The sequence below is a fragment of the Natrix helvetica genome, assembly GCF_964273705.1.
Source record: "Natrix helvetica genome assembly, chromosome: 2".
Classification (NCBI taxonomy): domain Eukaryota; kingdom Metazoa; phylum Chordata; class Lepidosauria; order Squamata; family Natricidae; genus Natrix; species Natrix helvetica.
In genome coordinates, this window is record NC_138552.1 from 222,589,167 (window position 1) to 222,609,459 (window position 20,293).

General features: G+C 42.2%; 1 protein-coding gene across 8 annotated transcripts in view; it reads left to right on the forward strand.

The window, feature by feature from the left end:
* The window catches only part of FMN2 (formin 2), a 199,895-nt gene that overhangs the window by 127,737 nt on the left and 51,865 nt on the right, over positions 1-20,293 (forward strand). For all 8 annotated transcript variants that reach the window (XR_014174411.1, XM_081941726.1, XM_081941730.1 and 5 more), the window contains 5 exons: positions 8,080-8,171; positions 10,026-10,155; positions 12,907-13,053; positions 15,691-15,750; positions 16,982-17,102. Coding sequence is in view for 7 of the 8 variants with exons in the window: in XM_081941726.1 (XP_081797852.1) it covers positions 8,080-8,171; positions 10,026-10,155; positions 12,907-13,053; positions 15,691-15,750; positions 16,982-17,102 (550 nt within the window). In the remaining variant the exon portion in view is untranslated. The remainder of the gene's footprint in view (positions 1-8,079; positions 8,172-10,025; positions 10,156-12,906; positions 13,054-15,690; positions 15,751-16,981; positions 17,103-20,293) is intronic.

Consider the following 20,293-nt stretch of genomic DNA (forward strand, 5'->3'; position numbering starts at 1 on the left):
TGGTTGACCTTCAGGTCTCTTCCCAGATTCCAGTACACTATAGAGTAACTGGTGAGGCATACAGTGGTCATTCACTCTGAAGATGTGTCCACCTCATGTCACCTGGGCTTTTATAATCAGTGACTCAAATAAATTTGTAATATTTATCTCTTCTTAGACCCTTCAAATATATCTGTTTTGGAAAATAATGAAAGATTGATTGGTGTGATTTAATTTCTTTATATATATTTATTAAGGATTTTGACATTTCTAAGACTGTATTTATAGCCAAACCTGGAGGAACGGCATAGATAGAGACTAATTTATAAAGATCCTGTTGGTTGTATGACATGATATAGTAATATGGTTCTCTGGAGCCATGGGACTTTTTTCTTCTCTATTTTTTAGTATAAACTATTAGAGCAGTGGTTCTCAACCTTCCCAATGCCACGACCCTTTAATACAGTTCCTCATGTTGTGGTGACCCCCAACGATAACATTGGTGTCTCAGTTCCTAAGACCATCAAAAATATGTGTTTTCCGATGGTCTTAGGTGACCCATGTGAAAGGATCGTTCGAACCCCAAAGGGGTCCCGACCCACAGGTTGAGAACCACTGATCTAGAGACTGGTCCCCAACCTTTGAGGAGTGCCCCAGTACTGAGCCACATCCCATTTGGAACTGGGCCACAGAAATGGCAAGCAGGTATATTCATGCACATAGTTTACTGATAGTAGTACATAGTAGTACATGCTCAAAGCTCCATTAGTGAGAGCAGCAGGTGTGTGTGCTGCCACTTGTGCAAATGGAGCTGTGTGCACATGCTCACCTGCCACTTGCATGGCAACATCCCTTTTTCCACCACCAGTCCACAAAACCTGGGGACTGCTGGCCTAGAGTCATAGAGTTGGACAACATTTAAATCTAATACATAAACATTTATAAGCAAGCAACGGATGCATTTTTAACACAGGCCTCTGGGGAAACAGAAGATCTGTTATTTTGCTTAGTCTGGAGACTTTAAGTATACTTCACTTATGATAGATGTCCCAGGTCCACATATGTTTGAAGCATTGCTACCTTCCATTAGCCTGGTTTTTTTTAATGAAAATTTGCCTTTCTTTCCTATTATCAGATGCCACATCCTGGAAATTCCCCTTCATGCATAAAAAATAACAGACAGAACTACAGAACTGAATAATATGTAACTTTTAGGAACCTATTTCACAGAGGGCATACCTCTGTCATTCTTTTTGCATACATATGTGCTGCTTATTCATTTTGTTCCAGATGGGGGGGATTTGAGCGAGTGGTTCATTGTTCAGAAAGTTGCTTGATCTTTTGTGACTCTATTTTTGATTGGCTGCAGTAAATCTCAGAAAATCTAACAAGATTTGGACAGCCACTACAGAAACATGGATTTGCCAAAACATCCTCAAGCATTAATTTAACGTAATTTTTCCCATGTGGCCTGCAGCTCTTGGACCTCTCAATCTAGCGAAGTATCTCCCCCACCCTTACCACTTTCCAGGATTGTGTCTTGCATGCCGATTGTTGCTGGCAGTGACATTTTGTACTTCGTGCAAGTTTTCAGTGTAGGATTCCTTTGTGAATAACTAGTACATTGCTGTATTCGGGAAAATAAAGCTATCACTCCTCTAACACAGATTCTTGCACAACTCAGAATAATTTACATTATGTTAGAAATCTGGCACTTCTATGTCGTAATGTTTTTTTCAAACATTTTGTATTAGCTGTGGTTGTGTTTTATTCCATTAGTTTTTATAAATAGACAGATTGTCTCATTTGTAATCTAATTATGAAACATTGTCAGAGTCTACTACCACAGTTCTTACTTATTCTTCGGCTTAGAATTAAAGCTCAGTTGAAACATCCTTGCCAATTAGATGATAGAAATTTGCTTTACAATATTAAACCACGCAGAAGCATTAAAGATTTTTGCACAGTTTTCTTTTTTAATGCATAAGTTATAAGGTTGATATTTTAAGAGCTAGAGCTAGTTTTCTTTTTTAATGCATAAGTTATAAGGTTGATATTTTAAGAGCTAGGGCTATGGTGACTGTCTAAGCTATATGTCTGGGTTTCAATTTCAGAAGGAAGGACATGTTTTTATAAGCATTAAAGTTCTGTGACTGGAATTTCATTTAGGAAAAATTCTTTGAAAATACTTTAAAATAACAATCGCTGTCTCTCAATCCAACCTACCTCATAGGGAAGATGTTATTGTGTACATTAGGCACATTTGCCTTGAGCCATATAGAAATAAAGGTGGGATGTAAATGTATTGCTAACAATATATGGTCATTCTTTATCTGGAACAGAATATTGCTGAAAGAAAACAGCATCTCCTAATCATACCTGTAAATCAGTCATTTCCAATTTGGGATATTGCAGATGATAAGTTGTAGAACGGTTTAACAGAATGTTCATTGTATTGCTTTTATCTCAAAATAGATTTTTGTGCAAAAGTATATTTTTTGTATACAAAGGATACAACTTATTAATATAAAGGCATCTAAGAATTACTGCAAAAATCATACACTGCAATTTTGGATTCAAATTGTCATGCCTATTTCTGTTTAAATAATGCCCTGTAAACTGATTGATTGCAAGGGACGCGGTGATTCAATGGCTAAGCTAAGTGTTAGATACCAGAAACATTGGTAATGGTTTACACCAAGGTCCTCTCTTCCGGTGGGAACAGAGATTCAATCTGATTGGCCGAAGGGTCTGACAGCTCCCTATAAATGGGCTGCTGTCAGACTGAACCTTCGCTGGATTGTACATAGTTGACTTGTGCTAATAAAGAGCTGTTTGTTACTCTGAAGCCTGAGTGTGCCTTCATTCACCCGATCTAACACTGGCAATGAGGGTGGGATTGGAAGGCAACTAGGCAGATCAAAAGAGCACGACAATCCAGCAAGTCAATCCAACCCAGAGCACGGCCCTGCATCGAGCAGCCATCTTTGAGCGGCAAATTCAAATGCGCTCAGGAACACAAGATGACAATGCACGACCCACCGACTCTGTACAACCCAGCCACTGAACACTGGGAAGCCTACATGATGAGGTTCGATTGCTTCATCGGAGCCAAAAAGCTCATGGGTCTTTCTGAAGGCCGGAAAAAGAATATGTTCCTGAGCTACTGCAGACCAGAGGTGTTCGAGACAGTGAAGGATTTGTCTGAGCCAACGCCACTCCAATCGGTCACTTGGTCAGTTCTACAACAGACACTGAGGACACACTACACTCCCAGATCGTCTAAATACATCTGGAGGCATGAATTCAACATCCGTAACCAAAAAAAAGGGGAATCCATCAACAAATATGTTGTGACACTCAGAAAGGCTGCAGCGTACTGTGAGTTTAGAGATCTTGATGAACTACTACTTGACCGCATCATATGCGGTGTTAGGGACATTGGCCTGCAGAGGAGGTTATTAGCAAAAACTAATCTTACTCTCCAAATTGCCCTTGACGAAGCCAGGGCTACTGAGTCTTTAATTAAATCAATGAAAACCCTACAGCGCCAAAATAGTCCAAAGAGTACGTGGAAGAGTGCAGGCGTGCATCGCAAGGCCACAGACCCTGAAGGCTCGGAGAGCAAAGATGACAGCTACCACATGCGCAGTGATTGCACCAAGCCAGCGCAAAAATTTGAGCTGCGTTTCCCGCCTTGCGCCAGCTGCGGAAAAAACCACCTCAGAACACATTGCCGTTTCTGCCATGCCATATGTCAATGCTGCAAATGCAAGGGGCACATCACCAAGGTCTGCAGAAGCGATTGCCCCGCTACAACCTGGAAGCCCAGAAGCATACCTAACCACCAGCAGAGGCCCAACTAAGGGGCATGGCAGCTGCCACCATAGCGAACAGGAGGCGACACCAGAGTCACCTACCACACCTCCATAGGCCAAGTCCGCACGAAGCAGCCAAAAAAGCTGAAAGTCACAGTCCTCATTGAGGACTCTCCATGCAATATGGAGATTGACACCGGGTCATCCTTGACCATAATGTCTTGGGCAGCGCTCAAACAGGCTATCCCTAGCCTTAAAGAGCATCAGCTGTGGGTTCCAGACATCCGCCTTCGTGACTACCAGGGGAACTGAGTCCCCATCGTGGGCCAGGTTCAAGACCTTCTGCGGCCAGCTACCAGTGACAGTAGTCAACGGAGACCTACAGAGCTTCCTGGGGCTTGACTGGTTCGAAACCCTTGGTCTAGAAGTGACCGGAATCAACGCCATACGAGAAAAAAGCACTGAAGAATTCCTTAAGGAGTTTGAGGACATCTTAGGCACTGGTCTAGGTAGGTATGAGGGGACTCCAATGCCGTTTAACTTGGACCCCAATGTAGCCCCCATCAGGCTAAAACCCAGGAGAGTACCTTTCGCTCTCCACCCTAAAATTGATTTGGAACTAGACAAATTGATTGGCCAGGGAATCCTAGAGCAGGTAGATCACGCATGCTGTGAGACCCCTATATGTGACACCTGTCAAGCCTAATGGGTCTGTCCGTATCTGCGTGGATTACAAGTGTACGATAAACAAAACTTTGCAGCAAAGTGCTTATCCTACACCCATTATACAGCATTTACTGCACTCATTAGGCCCCGGAAAAGTTTTTGCAAAATTAGATATGGCACAGTCATACCAGCAGTTGCCTGTAGATGGTGCCATGGCAGAGGCCCAAACCATCATGATGCACAGGGGTGCATTCAAATGCACCCACCTTCAATTCGGAGTTAGTATCAACCCTGGACTGTTCCAAAGCGTCATGGAATGGCTTTTGCAGGGGATTCCAGGAGTCGTCCCCTATTTTGATGACATATTGGTATCGGATGCAAATAAAGCGCAATTATTTAAAAGATTGGGAACTGTTCTGGCCAGAATCAGAGACAAAAGCCTCTGCCTCAAAAAGGAAAAATGCCAAATTAATGTGTGAAGGGTTGAATTCCTAGGGTACCTCATCGATGGCTCTCGGATTCATGCAAATTAAGGCAATCCAGGATGCCTCTACACCTCGCAATCAGACCGAACTGCAGACGTTCCTCGGGCTCCTTAACTTCTACAGTGTTTTTCTCAAGCAGAAAGCCACGGTTGCTGAGCCTTTGCATCAGCTTCTCAGCAAACATGCCAAATGGTCCTGGGCAGAGCTGAAGCAGCTGCATTTGCCGTGGTGAAGAAACTGCTGTCAGCAGACACATTTTGGCTCCAATATAGTCAGACCCTGCCACTTGTCCTAATGTGTGACGCTTCCCCGTTTGGCATAGGGGCCGTCAGCCACTGCATGCCCAATGGAACCGAGGTGCCCATCACATACTACTCACGAACATTGTCTGCTGCTGAGCAGAAGTACAACCAACTGGACCGTGAGGCTCTGGGTGCAGACATTGGCGTGAAATGGTTCCACAAATACATCTATGGTCATGACTTTGAACTTATCATGGACCACAAACCATTGCTGGGATTGCTGGCTAGGGACTGGCCTACCCCTGCTTCTTTGTTGCCATGAATGACCACATGGACAATCTTCCTCACGGCCTACAGTTATTGTCTCGTCCATTGACCTGGCTCTACCTTGGGGCATGCCGATGCCTTGAGTCGATGCCCACTGCCTGAATTGCTTGCAGACCCTACCCCCAAGATGCCAGTCCTCCTCATTGACTGTCTTGAGGCTGGTCCTGCCTCGTCTTGTGACGTCGCCTGCCACTCAGCAAAAGACTCTACATTCCAACAGGTTTTAAACTGGGTGTGGAGGGGGTGACGCAAGGGTCCTTTGGGGTGTGAATTTAAAATGTTTTACTGCAAACATGATGAACTGTCAGTAATAAATGATTGTTTACTGTGGGGGGACTGAGTCATTGTTCCACCCAAACTGTGCATTGCAGTATTAGAGGCCTTACACATAGGGCATCCTGGAATTGTCAGGATGAAATCTTTGGCCAAAGTTATGTGTGGTGGCCTAACATGGACAGGGAGATCAAAGAATGGGTGGCTACCTGCACACCATGCCAGGAGTCCAGACCAGCTACCCCAGAAATGCCCGCTAAGGAGTGGGAGCGACTTCAAACACCATGGTCTAGGATGCACATAGATTTTGCTGGCCTGGTTCATGGCCAGACCTTTATGGTATTTGTGGACGCCTACTCGAAATGGCTAGAAGTAGTCCTCATGACCTCTACCACGGCAGAACCGGTCATCAAGGCACTACGGAGACTTTTCTCCACTCACGGCCTGCCCGATGTTTTGCTCTCTGACAACAGGCCCCAAGTTATGGCCATGCAATTCAAGACCTATTTAACAGCACAGGGAATCGGACATGCCCTGGTCGCTCCATTCCACCCGGCTTCCAATGGACAGGCGGAGAGAATGGTGAGGTCTGCAAAAGAAGCCCTATCCAGGATGGGCCCGGGAGATTGGCAAACACAGGTTGATCAATTCCTCCTCATATAGCACATCACGCCAAGTGCTACCACTAGTAGAAGTCCTTCCGAGCTTCTAATGGGTCACCGGCTAAGGTCCCACTTAGACCACCTACACCCAAACTACTCGGCCACATCGCCCCCAGATTTGACTGGAAAAATAAGAAACTTTAGCATAGGGGATCAAGTTTACACCCACAACTATGCTGGGGGAACTCTTTGGATTCCTGCCACAGTAATAGGCATCACCGGACCTCGCTCTTACCTATTAGAGCTCGAGGATGGTCAAAATTGGAGACAGCACATTGATCAACTCCGTGGCCACATCTCCAACTCCAGTCTTAGGCAACCAGAGGTAACTCCTGCACGAGTTAGCCAAAGCCCTACACAAAAGGAGCACAAATTCACTCCTTCCACAGATAACTCAATCCCGAAAGTACCAGGGCACTTATTTATAATTGTTGCAGGCCCGCAGCGAGTTCCAAGCAAACTGGCTCCAGAAACTCCAGCCGCAGCCTGTGAGAAGTTCCAGGAGCTTCCACCAGTTGAAGCCACGGAGACAACAGGTCCATCTGACCTGACAGAAGAACACCCACCAACTGAACTGCTCAGGTCTGGGCGAGCCACCAGAAAGCCCATCTACCTGCATCACTACGTCACAAGTCGGTTGAGCCCATCTAAGAGGGGAGGGGTGTTAGATACCAGAAACATTGAAACATTAGTAAGGGTTTACACTAAGGTCCTCGTTCCGGCGGAAACAGAGATTCAATCTCATTGGTCGAAGGGTCTGACAGCTCCCTATAAAAGGGCTGCTGTCAGACTGAACCTTCGCTGGATTGTACATAGTTGACGTGCTAATAAAGAGCTGTTTGTTACTCTGAAGCCTGTTTGGTTAGATTCACCCGATCTAACACTAACTGTCAAACCAGTTTGGTGGTTCGAATCCTTAGTGCCATGTAACAGAGTGAGCTCCATTACTTGTCCCAGCTTTTGCCAATCTAGCAATTCAAAAGCACATAAAAATGCAAGTAGAAAAATAGGAACCAACTTTCATGGGAAGGTAACAGCGTTCAGTGCGCCTTCTGCATTTAATGATGCTGGCCACTTGACCACGGAAACGTCTTTAGACAGCACTGGCTCTTTGGCTTTGAAACGGAGATGAGCACCATCCCCTAGAGTTGGGAACGACTAGCACATATATGCTACGGAACTTTACCTTTAAACTGATTGTATCTCCCATAACTAAAGTTATCTTGAGTGTGAATTTAAAATAATTATGTATTTCTTCAAAAAGTTTTTATCTCCCTTTTTTATTGAAAAAACAAAAAGTAGCTTTGTTATTCACATATGCATCAGCTTAATCTATGCTTCAATAAAATAACATTGGAAATGTTTAATAGCATAACTACGAAGGTTTTTATTCAGTGATAGTTGTCTGGGTAAATATTTTACATCTAACATTATTTCATGAACTACGTTTACCACATATTTATGTTAAATATCTTTTTATATAAATAATTAAAATAAATTGAAGGAATAATTTAATGGTTATATTTGAATTGTAAGCATTATTAATTTCCTAGATAATTATTTATACATATGATTATGCATTACTTCAATTCCTAATTTTCTTTATATTTATTAATCTTTTTTCAAGAGAGCACAATCTGATGAACTGGAAAAGATAGAAAAGCATGGCAAATCAAGTAAAGAAAAGGAGAATGCCAAATCTTTGGACAAACCTGAACAGTAAGGATACTATAAGCCATCTACACTGGTTGGAGAGAGTCAAGCTATTAACTTTTTAGTTCAGGTTCAGATACAACACAAATTGCTCTAACTGAAACAAATAATTAACCAGTTCAATACATACAGTATAAATAACCATGAGATTCAGTTCCACTTTGTTTGAGAAAACCGAATTATGATGTCCTTGGGCTATTCACATGATTTGTACAATAGTGGTGTGTCCTCCTGTTTCCCCAATTCTTCCAGTAGATGAATTTACTACAAGTCCTTTGGTTTGTTTGCTTCTCCCCAGAAAGAACTATTTGCTTGTTCTTCATGAGAATAAGTTTAATTTGATCCTTATCCCTGCTTAGCTATTTTTCCATAACCCTTGATACTCCCTTTCTCTTGCACATTCTTTGGATTTACATCTTAATCCTTACTTCAAATGTACTCAATTTAGCTTTGTGTGCGTGTATGTGTGTGTGCATGTGTGTCTAGTAACCACACTTACAGACATAGTATTCGATAGACACCCAAATATATTTGATGTCAGTTTTCTTACAATGTTAATTTATCTCCTGAGCTCCCTGATTATATGCTAGAAATAGTTGAATTATCATGTGAGATAGCTGAAATGTTGCAAGGTTTCACCTGTCTCTCAAGGTTTTTGTTATGGAAAGTCCCAGAACATTTAGTATTAATTTATATTTTCAGGCAAGATTGTATGTATATGTATGCATATATATGTGTACTTCTGTATTAACCAGTTCTCTCTCAGGAGGCAGAAGTAAGATTTTGCAGCAATCTCTGATGATTATTCCCATCCTCTTCAAGAAGTGTATAAACCTGTACAGACCCCAAGTCTGTATTTCCATCTAGATCAGGGGTATCAAACTCAAGGACCGGGTGCCAGATCTAGCTCTTGGGGTGCTTAGATCTGGCCCAAGGGCTGCCCTAGAAACAGCAAAGGACAGGCCCACGGTGTCTCTGCCAACGAAAACAGAGCTCGGGAGAGCTGCATGCAGCCCCCCCCCCCCCGAGCTCCGTTTGTCTTGGCAGAAGGTGGCAGGAGGCCGTTGCGGCTGAAAATGGATCTCAGGAGCAAAACACTCGGGCCACCACAGATACCCCCAACATGAGTGATGTCAATATGGCCACACCCATCCCAGCCCCCAAGGTCAAACACAACCTTGATGCAACCTTCAATGAAATCGAGTTTGACATCCCTGATCTAGATAATTTATCTTTTTCTTCTGCTGATGAGTGAATCACATTCAACATCTGAACCAAAGTTCTGAGCCCCAGTAACAGGATAGCACTATTAGCCACTTCTTTGAGGACCTAAATCCTTTCGAGGGACACATATTTTAATAGACCTGTTCTTTCCCCACTGCCTTGTTTTTTGCTCAAGGCAAGTGTCAGAACATTTATCTGTTGGGATATCAGTGTCCTTATGGGAAATTAAAATGACAGTTAGTCACTATTTGCAAAATTGTTGTTTTTTTCACTGCTTAGCACTGGCTAATTTGAGTTGGTAAGGGGTGAGAGGTATCTGTATCTGTTGGAAGTCTCATTTTAGGTGGAAGACTTCTAAGTTCCACTCCCAATTTCAGAGAAGGAATGGATCTCATTGTTCTTTAGTCTTGCTGGGTCCAAAACCAATAAATATCCTTTACCTGCTATCAGTCCTTTGTTACCCTTCCCCCTATGTTTGGGTTCCACAGTCATACAGATAATTTGTTCCTATTCAGAACAAATTTTCATTATTCATTGGTTTAATTGGGAATGGTTTTAGACTATAATTCTGAACCTACTTTTGTCCATCAAGTTCTTTTAATAGATCTCAGTCGTATCTTTCCTTAATGTCTCCAGGTTCCTTTATGAGCTCTCCCTGATTCCCAACTTCTCTGAACGAGCCTTTTGTATCCTGTTCCAATCAACATTCTCCGAAAGCATTTTCTCTCTCCGAAGCAAACTTGAATTGTTGCAGAAACTGTGTGAGGTAGGTTCTGGACCATCTGATGCAAGACCTAGATTGGCTGATATTTAATCTTCCTTATTCAACAATACTCATATTTCAAAAGTTTTATTTATTTTACATGCTCATTAAATGTGAAGGATAGCAGTCCTGCTGAATGGAACATTTTATGATTTTGCTTCGAGATCAAAGTAAATCTTAAGATTTGGCTTTCAGTGCTGAAGTATAATAACACCACAAGTCTATAGCCAACGCATATCAACCTCTAGAGAATAATATACCTTCTTCCTGTGCCAAAGCAAAATCTTCTCTCTTTGTAACAGGCACTGGCTTTCCTTCAGTATTTCCAAACAAACAGCGGATTGTAGTTTTGGCAGCACTGGCAACAGTTTCTCCCACAGTTAGCTTTATAACAATGAACAAATATTAGTTAATATTACATAGGCTACATAATCTTGAAGATATCGCTATAACTTCAGGATTCTTCTTCAGTCTCAAGAAATCATAGTTGCTATTGACAGTGCTGCAAAGATGAATTTGAAAATATTGTGTGAGGAAGGTATATAACACTCCCTCTTTTTTTCCAATGCTCTCAGTTCCATGTGACACTTTCATAGCTGTAATTCTCCATGGGAAAAAATCTACTGGGCATTGATGGAGTGCTTAAAAATGTTCAGTTAAAGACATGTTCCTCAGGGAACTTAATAATTCCTCAGTCACCAAACTTTGTTGCCTTTTTTCAAAGCTTAGTGTCATGCTTGTTTGCAGCCTGTTCCACTGCCGCTGCTGTTATGCTGGAACCAATTTCATCCTGCTTAAGGCTTTCTGCATTGCAACCAATCAGAGGTCAAGCCATTGATGAACTTTTTGCTGCCTTCTATATAATCCCTATAATTTAACTGGAAGCAGTGTCACTAAGGGAATAGAAAGTCCTTGCAGTGTATTCCATCTGAAATGTTCATTGGAACCCATCTATATGCCCCTCCCCCAAATATTCATTCACCATTATCAATTTTAATGGAATGGGAATGATATACAGAGCAGGAGTGTATCTACTTTGTTAGACAATTAAGTCAATGTTTCCCATTCATGACCAGTGTGGTGTTTTGCCTATTTCTTTATTTGTATCCCACTTTTTCTTGAAGGAGAACAAGGAAGCACACATGAGGCTATCCAACTTCTTATCCTCATACTGTTATCAATATAAATCATGTGTTCTTTTTTTAAGGAGGGGGGGAATTTTTGCTCATCAGACTTTCCGTAGCTGTCAAGAATTCCTATGCCTTAAGGAAAGGGTAGATCTGTGCCCCCTTTATTACAAAGCTCTGTATTTTTCACATTTGCCAAAACACGAATATACTTTATAAACTTTTAATTTGCATGGTTTAATTTTGCCAGATGCCTTCTTCCATTCAGAAATGTTTGCACTGATTATAGGGCTCAGCCTGCATGGTTCTTTCAAGTATTCCAGTGCCAGGAGAGCTAGCTCATTCTCCTACAATTGCTGCTTGCTTGTCTCTGTTCTATTGCCTGCTTAGTAGCTTTAGGAGACTGGTCTGATGGTGTATGGGAAAGGCCTTGGGAGGCTGGGCCAAGAGAGCCTGCCAAGGGAACAGTTGGATGAGAGACTACATGACCTACAACTGGATAGTGGGATGGGCAACAGGCTCAGAAAGGTTCCTCCCCTAGTTTCTTGGGTTGTAAAGGAAGTAGGGGGAAAGATTGCAGCTTGATGTTAGTCTCATGGATAAACCAGATGTGAATGATTATACTACCAGATGAGCTAATTATACTTTATTGCAAAGCTAAATTGACAAAAATCTTGCAAATCTGAAAGTACACCTCTCTTCCCTCTGCTCATCTCCTTCATAATCTAAGAAACTTGAGGAAGGTTTCTTCTGAGTCTCCTGCCCCACCCACTGTCCAGTTCTGGGTTGTGCTGTCCGTTATTTGACTGTTCCTTAGGTAGCATCTCGTGGCTCTATCTATCTCCAAAGGTCTTTCCCAATACCATTACATTTAGTTAATCCAGCACTTCCTGCATCTCTTGTGAGATGGTTTCACACCAAGAACTGTCTCCAGAGTGATTATAGTATTGGTTGTGGGCCCAGCCTATCATACTAAAGTTGTTCAATATTAATAAAAAAAGGTTTAATTTAACTTAAAGACATTTGAGCAAGCTTTGTCAAAAAATGACAAGTACCTGAACTTGAATATCTCTTATTCTAAACTATGGTTCACCATTTTGTTTCTGTTTCCTTAAGCAATGTTAGAAAACCTTCTTTTTATGGTGTAGGTGGGGAACTTATCTCATTACAAATACTGCTGAACAATAACTCTTTTCCACCTGGTCCAATAATGGAGTACCTGAACAATATTTGAAAAGTCAAAAGCTCCCCAGTACTGCACTAATCTTAAAATAAAAACTATTTTTAAGTTTGAAGCTCGCAGAATTAATATTTCTGCATCAGTAAATAGCACATGGGCATTGGCTTCAAATGTTCAATAACCCCTTTTCTCAAGATATAAATGTATTTTATTTTTTTTAATTAGTGATACACCTACATAACAGTAAGGAATTTATAAATTATAAAACGGAAATTTCACAATTATTATTATTATTTTGGGATCATCCCAATGTGTTTATGAACTATTTAAAATTAAATTGCATTCAATTGTTTTGACAACAGTTATGTGCGTGTACACTTTTTATTAAATAAAATGAAATGTTTCTAACATGTTCTGTAGTAGCTTATCTGCATCTTGTTTCCCCAGATGTTGAAAAGTGGCTCAGGAGTTATGCGGGTTCTAGGCTTGGTCCTCGCTTTCGGGAATTACATGAATGGTGGAAATAGGACAAGAGGACAAGCAGATGGCTTTGGACTGGACATACTTCCCAAACTCAAAGATGTCAAGAGTAGTGTAAGTTTTACTTCCCATGCCTTAATTATTATGGCATTTAATATGCTGCATTGCTTTATTAAGCATGAAAGACTCATGCTCACAATGCGGTGGTGGTGCAGTGGTTAGAATGCAGTACTGCAGGCTAACTCACTGCTCACTCCAGGAGTTTGATTCTGAGAAAGAAAGAAAGAAAGAAAGAAAGAAAGAAAGAAAGAAAGAAAGAAAGAAGAAAAAGAAAGAAGAAAGAAAGAAAAGAAAGAAAGAAAAAGAAAGAAAGAAAGAAAGAAAGAAAGAAGAAAGAAAGAGGAGGGAAGGAAGGAAGGAGAAGGAAGGAAGGAAGGAAGGAAGGAAGGAAGGAAGGAAGGAGAAGGAAGAAAGGGAAAGGAAGGAAGGAAGGAAAGGAGGGAAGGAAGGTAGGAAGGAAGAAAGAAAGGAATCTCCAAATGTAGAGATAAAACATGTTATTATGTTATTTAGTCTTGTAGTAACTCTTGGATGCTAGAGGTGTGTAACAAATTGATGTTACACAATTTTCATAATGTCTATCTATAAATTGGAATTACAGATTTTTGTAGTTTGTATTTCAAAGCCTAACAAAATGTTTGCAGAAAATATAGATAGTCCTCAACTTACAATACTTTGTTTACTGATCATTCAAACTGACAGTGATTGGGGAAAAAATTGACATGACACCATTTTTCACACTTATGACGGTTGCAGCATCCTCATGGGTCATGTGATTTACATTTGGGTGCTTGACAACTGGGTCATATTTATGACAGTTGTAGTGTCCAGTGATCATATGATCAACCATTTGTAACCTTCTGACAAACAAAGTCAATGGGGAATCCAGATTCACTTAACAACCGTATTACTAACTTAACAAACGCAGTGATTAACAAGTGGGGCAAGAAAATGGGGCATAACTCACTTAACAAATTTCTCACTGAGCCCACAATTTTGGGCTCAATTGTGGTGGTAAATTGAGGACTACATGTACGCGTATTGGGGGTGGGGGGGGAGCATTAAAAAGGATGTACCAGGAGATGTAACAATGATCAATCAGTTTTGTGCTATTTTTTCTTCCAAATTTGTAAATTCATAGTGAGATAGATTAAAATAAACTTGTGTTCATGGGAAAAAAATCCAAAACCTGACAAATTAAATCTATCACAAAATCTTGCTTCTTGCTAAAACATTGGATTACAACTTCTAAAATTCTGATAGTTTTCCTATTATTAATATTGAAAAATAAACATATTCGGTGGTTTTAAAATTTCATAAGTGTTCCATTTAATAATGAATTTATATAACATCTAAATAATCTTCCTGCTACTACCATATATATTCCTTTTTTATATTTCAGTAATATAATTCTTTTAACAGACTGAATAAAAAACATTTGTAAAGCTCACAAAGGGGGGGATCTTTTTATTTCACCATTTCTTAGACTTCTAGCACTCTAACACAATAAAATTATTATATTATCTTAAAAGTGATATTTAAAAAGTCTCTATTATGTGTTGCATAAATGCATGGAAGGCTTTTGATTTTATTCTCACTTCCATTTTTGCATTTCAATTGCTTTCTTGCATAACACAGGTAGTCCTCACTTAATGATGATGACTGGGACTGGCAACTCCATCACTAAGCGATCTCATAAAGTGTGGCATTGTATGAATGCACCGATTTACAACAGCAGCTCCAGCAATTCCAATTGCAGTTGTTAAATGAATTCAACATTATAGTTAAGAGCATTGCCACATGATTTCCGTTTGAGAACTCCTGCCAGTTTCATCATTGAATTTGCTGGTTGGAAGTTGGCAGTGAAGATCACAACATGTGATAGTTATGGCACTTAGACTTATATACCCCTCCATAGTATTTTACAGTACTATCTGAGTGGTTTACCATGCCGGCATATTGCCTCTAACATTCTGGATCCTCATGTTACTAACCTCGGGAAGATAGAAAATCCTGAGTTAATCTAGAGGCCATCTGGATTGAACTCCAGACTGTGAGCAGAGTTAGCCTTCAATACTGGATTCTAGCCACTGCACCAGAGGTTGGTTGCTGCCGGTTTGGTCCAGTTTGGCCGAACCAGTAATGAAATTCAAGCCTGGGTTGCAGAACTGGCAGCAACCCAGACCTGCTACACCCCCGAACTGGTTCCCTTGCTGCCTCTTGATCACCGCCATTTTGGATTTTAGTGACTGCGCATGCGCAGTTCACTGTAAATTGTTCTGCACATGCACGCAGAACAATTTACATTGAAGAGTGCATGCATGCGCAGCACACATATGTGACACACGCAGCACACATATGTCTCACGCACATGGCGTGCAGGTTGTGAACAGGCAGTAACATCAGCAGCAACCCATCCCTGCACTGCACTAGCAGGACTCCTCATGCTGCAATTCATCAGAATTGCAAGCTGGTTGCCAAGCACCCAAACCATAATCACATGACAGCAGCAGCTACTCTGACTGGTCATGAGTCCCCTCATTTTGCACCATCATAATTTGGAACAGACACTGAATGAATGGTTGTTATCTGAGGACTAACTGTGCTCCAAATGTATACAAATGCAAATTATTCAATCGAAATGTCAATATATTTCATATATAAATGCTATTTAATTTTGACCTTATACAGGATAACAGCAGGAGTCTTCTGTCATATATTGTCTCATATTATTTGCGCAATTTTGATGAGGTAAGTATGAACTTTTAGAATTGTTTTTGTTTCTGTCATTGAATATAAAAAACTTTTGGTGAGATCTAGTAGAGTGGTTTCTTGAGGGAACTAAGAATAAGGTGACAAATGCTTTCCTACATGCTCAAAATCTGCATTTTCAACCTCAAGCTTCATTTCTCAACCTCTAAGGAAGATATATGAGGGCATGGGAAGTTTACTGAATGAAGGCGAGTTTAAAAAGGGTTGCATGTTCATGGATTTCCTTTCACAATATTGAATGTCATCTTTTTATCTTCTGGTTCCTTAAGCATGCAATGAAGGCAGTTGATAAATGTGGCTGTTGTTTGCTTATATACTTTCAAAAGTGAAAGATGTTGCTAGCATGCTACTCAGTAGAATCATTGACTAAAACTGTCAAAGTAAAGCAAAACTGACCAGATTATTTGTGTGTGTGTGTATCCTATCTTTGTTTTTACCAATAACTCAGGGTGGCAAACATATCTAATACTCCTTCCTCCTCCTATTTTCCCCATAACAACAACCCTGGAAGTTGAGTTGGGCTGAGAGAGAGTGACTAGCCCAAAGTCTGTAAGTGAAACTCACAGTCTCCTGGTTTCTAGCCTGGTGCTTTAACTGCTATACCAAACCAGCTCTTAAGTTTGCTTTTTCTGACATTTAAATACCATCCAATCAAGAACAATATCTCAGGAGCTGCCACAAAGAAGAGGGAGTCAAACTATTTTCCAAAGCACTCAAGGGTAGGACAAGAAGCAATGGGTGGAAACTAATCAAGGAGAGAAGCAACTTAGAACTGAGGAGAAATTTCCTGACAGTTAGCACAATTATCCAATGGAACAACTTGCATCCAGAAGTTGTGAATGCTCCAACACTGGAAGCTTTAAAGAAGATGTTGGATAACCATTTGTCTGAAGTGGTGTAGGTTTCCTGCCTAAGCAAGGGGTTGGACTAGAAGAACTCCAAGAACCCTTTCAACTCTGTTATCCTATTCTATTCTAAAATTATTGCTTTAAAAGTTGAACATTATCTAACCAACATTCCCTTTACATATAATACTATCAGTAATATAGAAATTTAGCAGAGCCAAAACAAGCACCAGATTCCCCACCCTGCTTTAAGCGAAACTTGCTCTTGAATCACTTTGGTAACATATTTAATGAAAGAGAGAAAAATATATAGTTCTTGTCTTAATGTTATGTTATCTATTCAACCTGCTTATTTGTTTTGCCAGGATGCCGGAAAAGAACAATGCATCTTCCCTCTTCCAGAACCGCAGGATCTTTTTCAAGCTTCTCAGCTAAAATTTGAAGAGTTCAACAAGGATCTTCGCAAACTGAAAAAAGACTTGAAAGGTAAAAGCTTTGACTTCTAGCCAGAGATGGGAACATGCTGGTAGATACATTGGAACATGCTGGTAAATACCTCTAATCTGTGCCATGAAGTGTACAAAAATTGCAACAAGAAAGCCACTATGAGAGTCAAATTCTCAGATACAGAAATATGTCAGACCTTAGGCTGAATTTTGAATTATATTTAAAGATTTATATGGGTTTGTATTAAGAAAGGAAATGGGAAAATTCAATTGTAAATCTGAAATTGTTAGATCTGGGCAACGAGAGAACAGACTGCGGACACGAAGTGACTTAACAGCTCTTTATTAGTAGTAGTAGTGATCCAGCTTGCTCTGTGGCCGGAGGGTTCCCCTTTTATAGTACTCGGGTACACCTCTCGACCAATCACAGCGATACCTGTTTCCCGCTGTAGCAGCGGACCAGAGAGGAGACTTCCTCCGATATATGCTAATATCTAACACCCCTCCCCTCCTAGACGGAACGTTGTGGTTAGTAACATAGTCTTTTAGGTATATTGGGGTTTGCCTTACTCGGGAGTAGCGTCGCAGTTCGGGTTGGTTCGAAGTGGTTGCAGGATCGGATGCTTTTTCTGCTTTGCGTTCGGGGGGGTTTCGTGCCTTCGTTGCTAGGGCGTTCCGGAGTCTGCTCAGTTACATTACTTGGGGGTTGCTCTGCTTCGTGCTCGATCTCTTGTTCAGACCTGGGCTCGCAGGTGTCGTAGTTCTCTGTGTTGGGGCTCTCGAGTGGCTGACTTTGCGTTGGTAGGTAGCTCTCGTCCTCGGTTCGAAGGTCTGAGTGTGCTAGGCGACCCCGAAGTTGATTGATGTGCCTTTTCCAGTTCCGCCCATCTTCCAGTTCCAACAGATACGATCGTGGACCCGTGATGCCAATGACCTTTGCCAGCAACCACAATGTCCCCCCTGCATAGTTGTGGGCGTATACTGAATCCCCTATGCTAAAACTCCAAATTTTGCTCGTAGAGTCTGGGGGAGCTGTGGCAGAGTAATTTGGGTGAAGACGGTCCAGGTGAGACCGTAGACGGCGGCCCATGAGTAGTTCAGCGGGGCTCCTACCTGTCGTTGCGCTGGGGGTAATGTGTTGGATCAATAGGTAATGGTCAATGCGTGTTTGCCAATCACCTGGACCCATCCTAGCGAGGGCCTCTTTTGCGAATCGCACCATTCTCTCCGCCTGTCCATTTGATGCCGGATGGAATGGCGCGACGAGGGCATGCCGAATTCCCTGACCTGCTAGATATGTCTCAAATTGCATGGCCGTGAACTGGGGCCCGTTATCGGAGACCAGGAGGTCGGGCAGGCCATGAGTGGCGAAAAGTCGCCGTAGAACCTTAATGACTGCCTCTACCGTGGTTGAAGTCATTAGGACTACTTCTAGCCATTTCGAGTATGCATCCACAACTATAAGGAAGGTCTGACCTTGGAATGGCCCTGCGAAGTCGATGTGTATTCGCGACCAGGGTGCTTTAGGCTTCTCCCATTCTGTGGCGGGCGCTTCCGGGGGTGCTGGTCTCGATTCCTTGCATGGGTCGCAAGTGGCCACCCATTCCTCTATTTCTTTGTCCATGTTTGGCCACCAAACGTAACTTCTTGCTAACGCCTTCATCCTAACAATCCCCGGATGACCAACATGTAAAGCATCTAATACATTCCTACGCAAGCATACGGAATAACAACTCGATCCCCCCACAATAAACAACCTTGTAACACTGAGAGTTCATCCCGTTTTGACCAAAACACTTTGAATTCCGGGCCCACGTTTCCCTTCGGCCACCCCCTCCAAACCCAAGTTTGAACTTGCTTTATTAAACTGTCTTTAGTAGAGAACCTTGCAACATCGTAGGAAGAAACCGGTCCTGAGTCCAAACAATCAATAAGCAGCACCGGTACTTCGGGAGTGGGGTCTGGCAAAAGGTCCGGTAGTGGGCAACGGCTGAGTGCGTCTGCGTGTCCTAGAGTGGAGCCCGGTCGATGAATCAATTTGTATGAGTACGCAGCCAGGAAAACAGTCCACCTGGTCATGCGAGGAGAAAGGGAGACTGGAGTGGGCCGGTTTCCCGCCAAAAGTCCCAACAGCGGTTTGTGATCTGTAATCAGTTCAAAATCACGGCCGTAGAGGTATTCGTGGAAACGTTTTACTCCAGCTACAGCAGCTAGCGCTTCCCTGTCCATCTGGCTGTAATTCCTCTCGGCCGATGAAAGAGTCCTGGAGTAGAAGGCGATGGGTGCTTCTTTTCAGTCGGGCATCCAGTGGCTGAGGACTGCGCCGACTCCAAAAGGTGATGCGTCGCAGGTCAATACCAGCGGTAGTGTCTGGCTGTATTGGACTAACAGTGAGTCAGTGGTGAGCAGGCGCTTTACTCCGGCAAAAGCTGCAGCTTCGGATCGTTCCCATTTCCATGGTGTGTTCCTCTGGAGTAGACGGTGTAGTGGCTCAGCAACGGTCGCCTTCTGTCTCAGAAAAACGCTGTAGAAGTTAAGTAGTCCGAGGAAGGCCTGCAACTCGGTCTGATTTCGTGGTGTGGGGGCGTCCTGGATCGCCTTAATTTTCTTTGAAGTGGGGTGTATTCCCTGACCATCGATTCTATAACCCAGGAATTCTACGCTAGGCACGTTAATTTGGCATTTTTCCTTTTTGAGGCGGAGACCCTTTTCTCTGATTCTGGCCAAAACAGTTCTGACTCTTTTATTTAATTGCTCCTCGTTTGCAGCGGACACCAAGATGTCGTCAAAATAGGGGACGACTCCCGGTATCCCTTGCAAAAGTCATTCCATGACGCTCTGGAACAATCCTGGAGCAATACTCACACCGAATTGTAGCCGGTTGCATTTGAATGCTCCTCTATGCGTCACTATAGTTTGGGCCTCCGCTGTGGTGCTATCTACGGGCAGCTGCTGGTAAGCTTGTGCCATGTCTAATTTAGCAAATACCTTTCCTGGCCCCAACGAGTGCAATAAGTGCTGTACTACAGGCACAGGATATGCGCTTTGTTGTAGCGCGACATTAATTGTGCATTTATAGTCCGCGCAGATGCGGACTGATCCGTCTGGTTTGACTGGGGTCACAATGGGCGTTTCCCAGCGCGCGTGATCCACCGGCTCAAGGATTCCTTGCTCCACTAACTTATCTATTTCCTTATCTATTTTTGGGCGGAGTGCAAAAGGCACCCGTCT